The sequence below is a fragment of the Schistocerca cancellata genome, chromosome 3 (genome assembly GCF_023864275.1).
Source record: "Schistocerca cancellata isolate TAMUIC-IGC-003103 chromosome 3, iqSchCanc2.1, whole genome shotgun sequence".
In the NCBI taxonomy this organism is placed as follows: Eukaryota; Metazoa; Arthropoda; class Insecta; order Orthoptera; family Acrididae; genus Schistocerca; species Schistocerca cancellata.
Window position 1 is genome coordinate 6,067,374 of NC_064628.1, and position 15,924 is coordinate 6,083,297.

Genomic DNA, 15,924 nt, shown 5'->3' on the forward strand with positions numbered 1-15,924 from the left:
TGCTGTTGTGGAGGGTGCTCGGTTTGCATTTGACCGCCCCCTTACATTAAATATAAAAACGAAGACTATGCGTTTGTCCTCAGCCTCTCGGTTTGAATTTGGAAGTGCAAGTGATTTCAAAGACGTTTGCTTTATTTTTGCAGAAAAAATTACGTTGCAACGTTTCTCTCAAAATCAGAAATGGCCAAAAGTGCCACAAAAGTTGTATGCCATTTCCATCAAATTTCAATCTCACAAGCAAAAGGCCGTACAATGAAGTTATTAGGGAGATTGTTAGGAATACAGTGCTGCCAACAGGACGTTACTGGAACTGTTCATTTGCACGTTAAAACTTTTAGACAATAATTATACAATAAATCCAAAGAATATGGAAGGAAGTGTTAGTGAAAACAGAAACACAATGATACCCTCGTGGCATTTAGACACACAGAGAAGACAATGATGAGTCAAAACATTATGACCACCTGCTTAACATACTGGTTCATCTTTGCAACACAATGCAGCTGCAGTTCTGCGCGAAGTTGATCCGAAAAATTCTACGTAGGTTTCCAGAGGAATGTGGCACCAGATGTCTGTGCAGTTGCGCGGTAGTTTGTGGGCGTGGAGTTGGCACTCAACAGCGTCCCAGATGTGTTCCATTGGGTTCCAATCAGTCGAATTTGGTGGTCAAGACATCAACGTGAGTTTACTTTCAAACCGCTACAGCACGATTCTGGCCTCATGACAAGGAAAGTTATCCTGCTAGAAGATGTCGTCACTGTCGGGGAAGATATCAGACACGAATGGATGCAGGTGGTTCGCAATAATGTTTACATAGTCATGGCGTCTCTGGCTGCTACTACAGGTCTCGTGGAAGTCAAGACGAATGTGCCCCGTAGCAGGTACCGCACGCACCAGATGTGCCCGTGGTGCAGTGCTTGTTTCGAGAAGCTGTTCACCTGGGTAGTGGCGTATGTCGACACGACCGTCGACCAGGTGTATTAAGAAATGTGAATCATCTGACCAGGTGAAACATTTCCATGGTCCAGGCTCAGTGATTATGTGCCCACTGTAAATGTGATTGGCGATGTCTTTGGGTTCAAATGGCTCTAAGCACTATGGGCCTTAACATCTGAGGTCATCATCCAAAAAAATGTTCAAATGTGTGTGAAATCTTATGGGACTTAACTGCTAAGGTCATCAGTCCCTAAGCTTACACACTACTTAACCTAAATTATCCTGAGGACAAACACACACACCCATGCCCGAGGGAGGACTCGAACCTCCGCCGGAACCAACCGCACAGTCCACGACTGCAGCGCCCTAGACCGCTTGGCTAATCCCGTGCGGCGGTCATCAGTCCCCTAGACTTAGAACTACTTAAACCTAACTAATCTAAGGACATCACACACGTCCATGCCCGAAGCAGGATTCGAACCTGCGACTGTAGCAGCAGCTCGGTTCCGGGCTGAAGCGCCTAGAACCGCTCGGCCACAGAGGCCGGCTGTTTTTGGGTCAACATGGGATATTTACTGCAGCATCCCACCTGCAACAGTGTGTGTGAACAGTATGCTCCAAAACAATTGAGCCTGCACTAGCTTTTCACTTTGTCGTCACATCTCCCAAAGATCGTCATCTACTCTGCTTTACAGATTGGGAAAACCTCCAATTTGTACTTTCTTTGATAAGGAGTGGAGGTCAACGCCTGACACCTAGTCGTGCTTTCGTCGTCCTTCAGTGACTTTCCGTGGATGCTCATGACCGTAGCACGAGAAAAACCTACCAGTTTCACCATTTCCGAGGCACGAGCCACAAAAATGTGCCGTTTATCAGAGTAGCTTATGTCAGTGGATTTCCCCATTTGCGGCAAGTATCGTCGCTACAATAATTCCCTGTCCATGTCTGCTCCGCTTATATAGGATGCCCGAAAAAAAAAGTCAAGCTTTAGGGACACATTCCTTCCATCAAAATAAAAAAAAAGTCTAGTAAAAATGGGTCCTAAAATGCATACCTTAAGAGCTAAGAATACTTGTTCATTTTCGATACTATGAAACAGATCTCTTCCACTACAAGGACTTCGCCTTACATATTTTGGGAGGAGAAAGTAGGGATTAACCCAAGAAAAAACCGTCTAGTAAGCAAGGGATCTGAAATTCATACTTTAAGAGCTGTGAGCACTTGTTTATCTTCGCTAATGTAAAGCACATCTCTTCTACCGGACAAGTACTCATAGCTATTGTAGAGCCCATGGTTACCAGACATTTTTTCTTGTTTTGGTTCATATTACTCCCCCCCCCCCCCCCACCACCACCACCACCAAAAAAAAGATATGTAGAGGAAAGAGCTTGAAGCAGAACAACTTTTGACACCGTACTCACAATGGCTTGTAATCAAATTGCTTGCTTATCGAATATTATCTCAGTTATGAGATTGGATGCGTGATTTCCTCTCAGAAAGGTCACAGTATGTAGAATTCGACGGAAAGTCGTCGAGTAAAACAGAAGTGATTTCTGACGTTCCCAAAGGAAGAGTTACAATCTCTCTGCCCTCTTTTATCTATATAAATGACTTAGGAGACAATCTGAACAGCCGTCTTACGTTGTTTGCAGATGATGCTGTCGTTTATCGTCTAGTAAAGTCATCAGAAGATCAAATTCCAGAAAGATTTAGAAAAGATATCTGTATGGTTCCGAAATTGGCAGTTGCTCCAAATAATGAAAACTGCGAGGTCATCCACGTGAGTGCTAGATGCAACAGATCTACTAAAGAGGCTGCTTACACTACGATTGTCCGTTCTCCTTTGGATACTGCTGCGCGGTGTGGAATCCTTACCAGATAGGAATAACGGAGTGCATCGACAAAGTTCAAAGAAGGGCAGCAAGTATTATATTATCGAAAAATAATGGAGAAGGTACGACGGACGTGATAAGGGGTTCGGGATGGACAAAGGGATCTTTTCACGAAATTTCAATCACCAATTTCCTCCTCCGAATACGAAAGTATTTTACTGACGCCAACTTACATAGGGAGGCGCGATCATGACAATAAAACAAGGGAAATCAGAGCTCACACGTAAATATAAAGGTGTTCGATTTTTCCGCGCGGTGTTCGTTAGTGGAATAATAGAGAATTATTCAGAAGATTGTTGGATGAACCCTCTGCCAGGCACTTCGGTGTGATTTGAGGAATATCCATGTAAATGTAGATATAGCTGTGTTTCATAGTATCGAACATGAACAAGTGCTCATAGTTCTTAAGGTAGAGTTCTTGTAAGTAAGTTCTTGTACAGACCTCGTTTACTGGACATTTTCTTCGTGTTTTGGTAGGAACCTGTCCCTAAAGCTTGTCAGTTATTTTTAAATACCCTGCATCCTTCACTTACCGCTTCGCGTATGTACCTCCAGGCAGCGGCCTTCACTCTCGCTGTGGGCAGTGGACATAACGTTTCGGTTCCTCAGTGCTTGTTTGGAAAAGATGCTGGAAATCATGAGAATAATGGAGGTCAGCTACTGAGATAGAGAAGCATGATTCGCTCTGTTGCCAGCTGCAAAAGGGAGTTGAACTGAACGCTTGAACAACAAAACGGCGGGTTCTCAGAGAACATAGTTAAGTTAGTGATAACTTCTTGTTGAAACCTTTATCGCTATAACAGTACCAAGTGAAAATGAGTGAGTCCATAAATAATAATCACAGCCATAGTAATAATAATATACTAATTGTTTATTATTTGTAACTACATAGATTTGCAGTCAAACCGCTGTTCTTCTTGGGAGAAGCAGAGTTTCTGTCCCTGTCCACATATCACTGCGTTGACGACACCTGCTCCCTGGTTCACCCCACAAAAATCCCGTGACCGTCTTTCTAAGGGCGCTAGGTGCGAATCATGTTTCCTCCTATCTTTTATTTAAATAAACGTTCCATCACAAATGGACACAAGATTAACAGCTAATTTAGGAATGCACTACTGGCCATCAAAATTGCTACACCACGCAAATGACGTGCTACAGACGCGAAATTTAACCGACAGGAAGAAGATGTTGTTGTTGTGGTCTTCAGTCCTGAGACTGGTTTGATGCAGCTCTCCATGCTACTCTATCCTGTGCAAGCTTCTTCATCTCCCAGTACCTACTGCAACCTACGTCCTTCTGAATCTGCTTAGTATATTCATCTCTTGGTCTCCCCCTACGATTTTTACCCTCCACGCTGCCCTCCAATACTAAATTGGTGATCCCTTGATGCCTCAGAACATGTCCTACAAACCGATCCCTTCTTCTGGTCAAGTTGTGCCACAAACTTCTCTTCTCCCCAACCCTATTCAATACTTCCTCATTAGTTATGTGATCTACCCATCTAATCTTCAGCATTCTTCTGTAGCACCACATTTCGAAAGCTTCTATTCTCTTCTTGTCCAAACTATTTACCGTCCATGTTTCACTTCCATACATGGCTACACTCCATACAAATACTTCCAGAAATGACTTCCTGACACTTAAATCTATACTCGATGTTAACAAATTCCTCTTCTTCAGAAACGCTTTCCTTGCCATTGCCAGTCTACATTTTATATCCTCTCTACTTCGACCATCATCAGTTATTTTGCTCCCCAAATAGCAAAACTCCTTTACTACTTTAAGTGTCTCATTTCCTAATCTAATACCCTCAACATCACCCGACTTAATTCGACTACGTTCCATTATCCTCGTTTTGCTTTTGTTGATATTCATCTTATATCCTCCCTTCAAGACACCATCCATTCCGTTCAACTGCTCTTCCAAGTCCTTTGCTGTCTCTGACAGAATTACAATGTCATCGGCGAACCTCAAAGATTTTATTTCTTCTGCATTGATTTTAATACCTACTCCGAATTTTTCTTCTGTTTCCTTTACTGCTTGCACAATATACAGATTGAATAACGTCGGGGAGAGGCTACAACCCTGTCTCACTCCCTTCCCAACCACTGCTTCCCTTTCATGTCCCACGACTCTTATAACTGCCATCTGGTTTCTCTGTATTTTACCCCTGCCACCTTTAGAATTTGAAAGAGAGTCTTCCAGTCAACATTGTCAAAAGCTATCTCTAAGTCTACAAATGCTAGAAACGTAGGTTTGCCTTTCCTTAATCTTTCTTCTAAGATAAGTCGTAAGGTCAGTATTGCCTCACGTGTTCCAGTATTTCTACGGAATCCAAACTGATCATCCCCGAGGTCGGCTTCTACTAGTTTCTCCATTCGTCTGTAAAGAATTCGTGTTAGTATTTTGCAGCTGTGGCTTATTAAAATGATTGTTCGGTAATTTTCACATCTGTCAACACCTGCTTCTTTGGGATTGGAATTATTATATTCTTCTTGAAGTCTGAGGGTATTTCGCCTGTTTCATACATCTTGCTTCCCAGATGGTAGAGTTTTGTCAGGACTGGCTCTCCCAAGGCCGTCAGTAGTTCTAATGGAATGTTGTCTACTCCCGAGGCCTTGTTTCGAGTCAGGTCTTTCAGTGCTCTGTCAAACTCTTCACGCAGTATCGTATCTCTTATTTCATCTTCATCTACATCCTCTTCCATTTCCATAACATTGTCCTCAAGTACATCGTCCTTGTATAGACCCTCTATATACTCCTTCCACCTTTCTGCTTTCCCTTCTTTGCTTAGAACTGGATTTCCATCTGAGCTCTTGATGTTCATACAAGTGGTTCTCTTATCTCCAAAGGTCTCTTTAATATTCCTGTAGGCAGTATCTATCTTACCCCTAGTCAGAGAAGCCTCTACATCCTTACATTTGTCCTCTGGCCATCCCTGCTTAGCCATTTTGCACTTCCTGTCCATCTCATTTTTGAGACGTTTGTATTCCTTTTTGCCTGCTTCATTTACTGCATTTTTATATTTTCTCCTTTCATCAATTAAATTCAATATTTCTTCTGTTACCCAAGGATTTCTACTAGCCTTCGTCTTTTTACCTACTTGATCCTCTGCTGCCTTCACTACTTCATCCCTCAAAGCTACCCATTCTTCTTCTACTGTATTTCTTTCCCCCATTCCAGTCAATTGTTCCCATATGCTCTCCCTGAAACTCTGTTCAACCTCTGGTTCTTTCAGTTTATCCAGGTCCCATCTCCTTAAATTCCCACCTTTTTGCAGTTTTTCAGTTTTAATCTACAGGTCATAACCAATAGATTGTGGTCTGAGTCCACATCTGCCCCTGGGAATGTCTTACAATTTAAAACCTGGTTCCTAAATCTCTGTCTTACCATTATATAATCTATCTGAAATCTTTTAGTATCTCCAGGGTTCCTCTTTCATTTCTTAGCCCCAATCCATACTCACCTACTACGTTTTCTTCTCTCCCTTTTCCTACACTCGAATTCCAGTCACCAATGACTATTAAATTTTCGTCTCCTTTCACTGTCTGAATAATTTCTTTTATTTCATCATACATTTCTTCAATTTCTTCGTCATCTGCAGAGCTAGTTGGCATATAAACTTGTACTACTGTAGTAGGTGTGGGCTTCGTATCTATCTTGGCCACAATAATGCGTTCACTATGCTGTTTGTAGTAGCTTACCTGCATTCCTATTTTTCTATTCATTATTAAACCTACTCCTGCATTACCCCTATTTGATTTTGTGTTTATAACCCTGTAGTCACCTGACCAGAAGTCTTGTTCCTCCTGCCACCGAACTTCACTAATTCCCACAATATCTAACTTTAACCTATCCATTTCCTTTTTTAAATTTTCTAACCTACCTTCCCGATTAAGGGATCTGACATTCCACGCTCCGAACCGTAGAACGCCAGTTTTCTTTCTGCTGATAACGACATCCTCTTGAGTAGTCCCCGCCCAGAGATTCGAATGGGGGACTATTTTACCTCCGGAATATTTTATGCAAGAGGACGCCATCATCATTTAATCATACAGTAAAGTTGCATGCCCTCGGGAAAAATTACGGCTGTAGTTTCCCCTTGCTTTCAGCCGTTCGCAGTACCAGCACAGCAAGGCCGTTTTGGTTATTGTTACAAGGCCAGATCAGTCAATCATCCGGACTGTTGCCCTTGCAACTACTGAAAAGGCTGCTGCCCCTCTTCAGGAACCACACGTTAGTCTGGCCTCTCAACAGATACCCCTCCGTTGTTGTTGCACCTACGGTACGGCTATCTGTATCGCTGAGGCACGCAAGCCTCCCCACCAACGGCAAGGTCCATGGTTCATGGGGGGGAGGGGGGGGGGAAGAAGATGCTGTGATATGCAAATGATTAGCTTTTCAGAGCATTCACACAAGGTGCTGACTTGAGGAACGTTTCCAACCGATTTCTCATACACAAACAGCAGTTGACCGGCGTTGCCTGGTGAAACGTTGTTGTTATGCCTCGTGTAAGGAGGAGGAATGCGTACCATCACGTTTCCGACTTTGATGAAGGGCGGATTGTTGCCTATCGCGATTGCGGTTTATCGTATCGCGACATTGCTGCTCGCGTTGGTCAAGATCCACTGACTGTTAGCAGAATATGGAATCGGTGGGTTCAGGAGGGTAATACGGAACGCCGTGCTGGATCCCAACGGCCTCGTATCATAAGCAGTCGAGATGACAGGCATCTTACGGGCATGGGTGTAACGGATCGTGCAGCCACGTCTCGATCCCTGAGTCAACAGATGGAAACGTTTGCAAGACAACAACCATCTGCACCAACAGTTCGACGACGTTTGCAGCAGCACGGACTATTAGCTCGGAGACCATGGCTGCGGTTACCCTTCACGCTTCATCACAGACAGGAGCGCCTGCGATGGTGTACTCGACGACGAACCTGGGTGCACGAATGGAAAAAAGTCATTTTTTCGGATGAATCTAGGTTCTGTTTACACCATCGTGATGGTCGCATCCGTGTTTGGCGACATCGCGGTGAACGGACATTGGAAGCGTGCATTCGTCATCGCCATACTGGCGTATCACCCGGTGAGATGGTATGGGGTGCCATTAGTTACACGTCTCGGTCACCTCTTGTTCGCATTGACGGCACTTTGACCAGTGGACCTTACATTTCAGACGTGTTACGACCCGTGGCTCTACCCTTCATTCGATCCCTACGTTTCAGGATGATAATACATGACCGCATGTTGCAGGTCCTGTACGGGCCTTTTTGGATACAGAAAATGTTCGACTGCTGCCCTGGCCAGCACATTCTCCAGATCTCTCACCAATTGAAAACGTCTGGTGAATGATGGCCGAGCAACTGGCTCGCCACAATACGCCAGTCACTGCTCTTGATGAACTGTGGTATCGTGTTGAAGCTGCATGGGCAGCTGTACCTCCACATGCCATCCAAGCTCTGTTTGACGCAGTGCCCAGGCGTATCAAGGCCGTTATTATGGCCAGAGGTGGTTGTTCTGGATATTGATTTCTCAGGATCTATGCGCCCAAATTGCGTGAAAATGTAATCACATTTCAGTTCTAGTATAATATATTTGTCCAATGAATACCAGTGTATCATCTGCATATCTTCTTGGTGTAGCAATTTTAATCGCCAGTAGTGTAATTTAGGAATAGAAACATTAAACAAAATAAATCTTTGTCATTTTATGCGCTCTAGCAATTCCGTCTCAAGTGTGTGCTCCTGGTGGTTTGCAGTGCTGAAGAAGGCGTTCGACGTGTTCGACCACCAGAAGACGGGCTCCATCGGCACGGACATGGTGCGCACCATCCTGGAGATGCTGGGGCTGCGCCTCAACGAGAAGCAGCTGCAGGAGATCATCGAGGAGGTGGACGCTGACGGTAGGAGCGCAGCTCGTGGCCAGACGGCCGCGTTGAGGGCTGGGGCGGGCACTCCTGTCACTTCATGCGCAGAGCTGACATGATCCGAAAGTACAGGATAGCCTGTGTCTGGAGATACGACCTGATCTTTTGACTTGGCACGCCTCACCAACGTCAAGGTCGTTGTCGGGATTAGGGCACTCTGCAGGCTGCTGAGAGCTCCGTACGTGGTTCCATTACTCTCTCATCGGTTCGTCGGTGTCCTGGAATCCAATTCCTGGATATTTCCCCCCCACACAGTGCGTTGGTGTTTGAATTGTTGCCAAGTACGCAATTAGTCTGGAGTTCCAGGTAACAGCTGATGGTTACATCGCGAATGCAGTGTTCGGGGTTTCGTGTAAGCTGTACGCTCTCCAGAACTGACATTACATTACAGAACGGCATTGTACAGGCATTTTTGTCCTCTGCGACTGACCGCTCCATGAGGCATCAGTAACTGTGCTCATACAGACATTTCTTAATTCCAGCTCCAGACTTCCGTAGCGCCACCTGAACTAAACGATACATTCCGCGATGAGACCACCTTACCCTATATTTACTAACTATACACAGTCACACTGAAACACCGAGTTCCAAGACTTGGCCAAATGCGATTAAAATTAGTCTTAAATTTTGTCATGTATAGCGTTGAGTATTTTAAGAGTCAGTGCTTTATTCATTCATTAAATGAGTCAAGATAGGTCCGACTTCTTAAACTTTAGCAGTGTACATGGCGTGGCTTCTTGTGTTTTGAGGTGACAGCGCAATCAGATTTCACTAACTTTTTTTTTTTAGTTATCTACAATGCCAGTTTATGTTTAATTATTTTAGCTTTTTCTGTTAGTGTACTTGCAGCAGTTACAAACTAACTTTGATGTGAATGTGTGTTACTATGGGTAGGAAATGGGGAAATTTTAATCAACAGCTCTTCCTTATAATGTGGCATACGCGTATATTCTCACAGTATCCCAGGAATTGAATTCTCTTCTCACCAACTCATCGTCATTGATGGCGAAACGGAACGGTGACATTAGCTGTCCCAACCGCTACGCGACTGAGAAAAACCACAGGTGCAGTAAGCTGATCTTCCTACATCACACAGTGTTTCAAATTTTACTTGCTCTAAAAAAGCCGTGAAGTTTCTGCTTGTTACGTTTCAGTCTGTCACGTCCACTTCTTTCCTAATGCTTTACATTCACAACGCAAGAAACTACGCTGGATTACATGAAAGAGAATTTCATCCCATTCCTCCTGGGCTGTTATTATTTAGTAAAGTACTGCACAGTGACACTATAAACATTCTCGTAATACATCAGACATTCATAACTTGCTTCAGGACTTCTGACGGAAATGTCCCGAAAGGAAATAAAGCGATGTGGCGTTTCTTTCCCGCTTCTACGTATATAAAAACGCAGGATCTGGCGACATGGATACAAGTGGGTACACAAACGTATTTCTGCTCGAAATATCAAAAGCAAATGTCTCTGGTACATAATGGATTCCTGGAAACTTTCCTTGCTGTTTCTGCGGTACATATCTCCAATGTTACTTCCTTTCAGAATCGGGAGACAACCACAAAACTCCAGGCAAATTTTTATCGGGGTCGGCACTGAAGTAGGAAGCGTCTGTTTTTTGCGATACCACAACTTGTAAGAGTTCGAATCGTGCCACTATATCTGAGATACGAGTAGGCTTCATGCAGCCTGTTAGTCCTTTCCTCTATTACATAGATTTCCGGTGATTCACGTTACTATCTTTCTTTCCATGTTTTTTGTCTCCAATTCCGTATCAGCTTACACTCATCTCGGCCAATCATTCAAAGCTCATCAAATTCTCCTCTCACGTCGTTCAGATGGAACGCCGATGTACATAATATGTATGTAACCCGGAAAGTACGTTGTATCAACTTCGTTATTTCTTTCTAAGCTCCAATCTTGATTCTTTGCTACACCTATATCTTCATATTCTGCAAATCTTGTGATCTGGTGGCTAACGTTGCTGCTTCTGGATCACGGGGTCCCGGGTTCGATTCCCGGCCGGGTTGGGGATTTTCTCTGCCCGGGGACTGGGTGTTTGTGTTCTCCTCGTCATCTCACCATCCTCATCATCATTCGTTACAATGGGTAGATTGTGACTTTGCAAAAAAATTGGACTGTATAAAAATTGTGACTTTGTGTGGGCGCTGATGACCGCGCAGTTGAGCGCCCCACAAACCGAACATCATCATCATCATCATCAGAGTGAGATTTTCATTCTGCAGCGGAGTGTGCGCTGATATGAAACTTCCTGGCAGATTAAAACTGAGTGCCCGACCGAGACTCGAACATGGGAAAGGTCCCATGTTCGAGTCTCGGTCCGGCACACAGTTTTAATCTGCCAGGAAGTTTTATCATCATCATCATCTGTCGGTGAATCAACAGACTCACAATTACAGTCGACAGCCGATGGAATCGGCTTCACATCTGCCATCCCTACCACCTTTAGGCTTCCCATCACCCCGTTTTTCCATGTCAGTCCTAGGTCTTTACACCCATCCCCGCGTTCCTACCGTCTTGATTCCTAACTGCTGGACACATGATGCCTCTTCAGACCGACTCACTCATTTTAACAGCCCCCAACTTCGTTTTAAAAGCGGAAAAGACACTCCGTGTAATTTCAAAGACCATCGAGGCAAATAATCTTTTCAATTATTTTAAGCTAAAGTTTTTTTCAGTTATGGTAGTATTTTACCATAAGTTGCTTGAAGGACGAAATATTGGCAAGCTACCCTCGCACGTCACAGGCGAGAGAACGAAGTAACAAAAACAAAATAACAAACGTCGAATAGAGCCAGTTGTGTAGCATTTGGCTTCGACATGTTCTTTTCGTTTAGTTTTCGAGACATTACCTTGTGTTCAACAGGGGAACGGATTTCGTCAACAGAAGTAACTCTGTACACAGCTTAACTGAAGACATTCCTCAGATCACACTTTAGACATCAAGCTGCAAACGATTTAACCTTCAAGTCATATTTCATTAAGTGCATAGGTTGTTGTGACCTGTCAACGACCAAATTCCATGAAATATCCTACGGGAGCACTTGCGCTGGTAACCCCGCACGGGCCCCTTAGGCAGGACGAACTTTTGGAACAGTCTGAGTTGTGTTGGACTGACCGCGATATCTTGAAAAGCAGCACGTCTCAAAATTTAAGTATCCTTACGACCCTGTTTAATTACACGATTGTATTCGCGTGTAATGTTAAAAGCGCTATAATGTACCACAGTTGCTCTTTCAACCCCATTCCACTATCGAGAACGCGACGGTCCGGTAAGTAAAGGCTGACAGACGAGGCTGTTACAGATTCCAGTTTCAGGTTCCCGACGCAATCGCGCAGGCGGCAACAAGGTGGCTAAATGACTCTGATATAGACCGCCTGGCCTTTTGTAAAAGTCTGTAATATCGTAAACTACTAGCAATTCAACAGATCTACGGTACTGCTTAGCAGAATAACCATCTGCAGCCCGACATTAAGCGATATGTCGCAGTGCTTCCACATCGGTAACACAGGTATGAAAGCGTCCTTTCGTCGAGTACAAAATGCCCACCATTGCTTTTTCTGTATGTCCACTTTACCAGCCTCTTGCAGTCGCAACTTGCGGGAGAACTCGACAATAAAACAGCAACACGTAAAAAATATTTTCAAATAAAATTAGAATGTCGTGTAATCTCTTCCGTTCCTTGCACCCTGATCCCTTCGTTAAGCAGGCTTGGTGGCTAGCAACCGCTACATGAGATGTGACAATTACGTTTCTATTTATTATCATTGAGACTTACAGGAATTTTTTGCCAAATTGACTGGCTTCTATATCAAGATTATTAATGAATTGCAGGGACGATAACGCAACTGGGATGGGACATCATGGTTATCAGCGCCCGTACAATTTCCCAACCTTTGCTCAGTCCAATTTCGCCACTTTCCTGGATGATGATGAAATGATGAGGACAACACAAACACCCACTCATCTCGAGGCAGGTGAAAATCCCTGACCCCGCCGGGAATCGAACCCGGGACCCCGTGCTCGGGAAGCGAGAACGCTACCGCGAGACCACGAGCGGCGGACATATAGGAAAAGAGAACCACTGTGTACAACTACACTATTCATGACAACTAGTGGAAACAGTGGGCAGTAAAACATCTAGGAGTAACCATCCAGCACGACCTTAAGTGGAATGACCTGATAAAACAAGCAGTAGGAAAAGTAGATGCCAGACTGAGATTCATAGGAAGAATCTGAAGGAAATGTAACTCATCCACGAAAGAAGTGGCTTACACGACGCTTGTTTAGACGATTCTTGAGTATTTTTCATCAATCTCAGATTCTTACCAAATAGGACTGACAGAGGAGATAGAGAAAATTCAGGGAAGAGCGACGCGTTTAGTTACGGGATCGCTTAGTCGGCACGGGAGCGTTGGGGAGATACTCAACAAACTCTCGAAGAAAACGATTTATTGATACATAGTATGCACGGATTCAGAAAATATCGTTCTTGCGAAACACAACTAGCTCATTATCCTCACGAAGTAATGAGTGCTATCGACACGGGATGTCAAATTGATTCCGTATTTTTAGATTTCCAGAAGATTCCTATTCTGGAGTACTGCTGTGCGGTGTGGGATCCGCATCAGGTGGGACTGACGGATGACATCGAAAAATTACAAAGAAGGTCTGCTCGTTTTGTATTATCGCGAAGCAGGAGAGATAGTGCCACAGACATGATACGCGAATTGGAGTGGTAATCATTAAAACAAAGGCGTTTTTCGTTGCGACGGGATCTTCTCATGAAATTTCAATCACCAGTTTTCTCCTCGGATTGCGAAAACATTCTGTTGGCACCCACCTACATAGAGATAAATGATCATCACGATAAAATAAGAGAAATCAGGGCTCGCACCGAAAAATTTAAGTGCTCATTTTCCCGCACGCCGTTCGAGATTGGAACGGTAGAGAGACAGATGAAGGCGGTTCATTGAACCTCTGCCGGACACTATTGTGAATAGCCGAGTAATCATGTAGATGTAGACTCCAGTTTTTTTGTAGATTTTCAACAATGCAGTCATTACAGAAACTTAATCTTATTCTGTTGCATAAAGAGCCAAGAACAGTGACTCTGTAAGCAGTCCAAGCATTTATGAGTTTAGCGTCGAAAGTGCCATCCATCGCCAATTGTCAGGTGTGTGGTCCAACAAAGAAAGTGTCTTTCATCTTGGCATCATTGATTTCGGGAAGAGCGTCTTTCAGCTGGTTGAAAGCCTCACCTGTTTAACGAGCTCCTTTGCAAAATTCTTCGTCTGGCATAACGTAATGTGAAGAGGAGGCAGTATGACTTTACGTAGCGCAACTAATAGTCTTTTCTTAAAATTTAATCAGAGGCTATTTCTTGACATGGTAATAGTTTTCGATAACAATTTGTCCATTATATTTGGACTGTTGAGCTCCGTGGCCGTGGATAATGATATTTCATTGTAAAAATACAGCAACCAGCCACTTTTTAATGCGTTTTATTTATGCCAATATGCATTTCGGGTTTGCACCCATCTTCAGCTGGCAAATTACATGGATCTTCAGTTACTACAGTGGTACAATCTCGACAGCAGTTTGGATGCTGCAGCAGGCCTGTCCAAAAGCAACGATTCCAATCATTTACTTCAATTTCGCGAGTTTAAAGTTACGCACTATCAGTTGTTCATTTTACTTACATTCTCCTCTCCTTGTTTTTTCTTGGCTTTTCTTCTTTCTTGCAACAACACAAACACTTTTTATCACATATTTTACACAGGCGCACTGCGTTATCTGCCATGTTGTCGACTGACAGTTTTTGTTTACATACAAATGGTTTATCTATGGACAGAGTTATATTTTTTTTTTCTCGAAAGTTTTGAGGTTATAAGATAAGCTACTGTTTTCTAAACATTGACTTGGGTGACAGACGTATTCTAAGTACAATGTATACAATTTTATTTATTTTTTTATTTTTAGTATTGAAGACAATAAAGTAACACAAGCTATCCATAACATTAAGCTATCCATAACATTAAAAATAATACCAAACCGTACAATCAATCAGGAATATGCAAACTTAACTGCAACTCTTGTCCAAAAACATACATAGGCCAAACAGGGAGAAACTTCAGCATACGGTTTCGAGAACACATGGATGCTCTTCGTTTAAAAAACTTAAATAAATCCACATTCGCCCAACATGTAGCAGAAGAAGAACATCAAGTAACAGACATATCCCATAACCTACAAGTTCTCCACCTAGCCAACAAAGGAAAAAGAATGAACCTCCTAGAAGAAATCGAAATTTATTCACATAAACATGCATCCCCTTCTGACATACTTAACGACCAAACAGAGCTACCAAACCGAATATTTCTGAAAAACTACCACACTCTACTTATCAAACCACTCACTAAGCACAATCAAGTAATAACATAATGTAATATAAACCTAACAAATGCATGTAATAGTATAAAACATAAAAATCTTAATTCTGTTATATTGTAAATGTATGAATTACTGAGTTGTATAAATGTGTTATGTTACTTTATTATCTTCAATACTAAAAAAAAAAAGAAAAAAAAAGAAAAATTGTATACATTGTACTTAGAATACGTCTGTCACCCAAGTCAATGTTTAGAAAACAGTACCTTATCTTATAACCTCAAAACTTTCGAGAAAAAAAAAATATAACTCTGTCCATAGGTAAACCATTTGTATGTAAACAAAAACTGTCAGTCGACAACATGGCGGATAACACAGTGCGCCTGTGTAAAATATGTGATAAAAAGTGTTTGTGTTGTTGCAAGAAAGAAGAAAAGCCAAGAAAAAACAAGGAGAGCAGAATGTAAGTAAAATGAACAACTGATAGTGCGTAACTTTAAACTCGCGAAATTGAAGTAAATGATTGGAATCGTTGCTTTTGGACAGGCCTGCTGCAGCATCCAAACTGCTGTCGAGATTGTACTACTGTAGTAACTGAAGATCCATGTAATTTGCCAGCTGAATATGGGTGCAAACCCGAAATGCATATTGGCATAAATAAAACGCATTAAAAAGTGGCTGGTTGCTGTATTTTTACAATGAAATATTATAGTTTTCGATGTCTCGGCTGCCTCGCAAACACATA

The 15,924-nt window shown here is 42.9% G+C and overlaps 1 protein-coding gene across 1 annotated transcript in view; it reads left to right on the forward strand.

Moving 5' to 3' along the window:
- LOC126176771 (troponin C, isoallergen Bla g 6.0101-like) overlaps positions 1 to 15,924 on the forward strand; it is a 129,968-nt gene that overhangs the window by 27,521 nt on the left and 86,523 nt on the right. Inside the window, exon 3 of the mRNA XM_049923940.1 lies at positions 8,592 to 8,735. Within this exon, the coding sequence (XP_049779897.1) occupies positions 8,592 to 8,735 (144 nt within the window). The remainder of the gene's footprint in view (positions 1 to 8,591; positions 8,736 to 15,924) is intronic.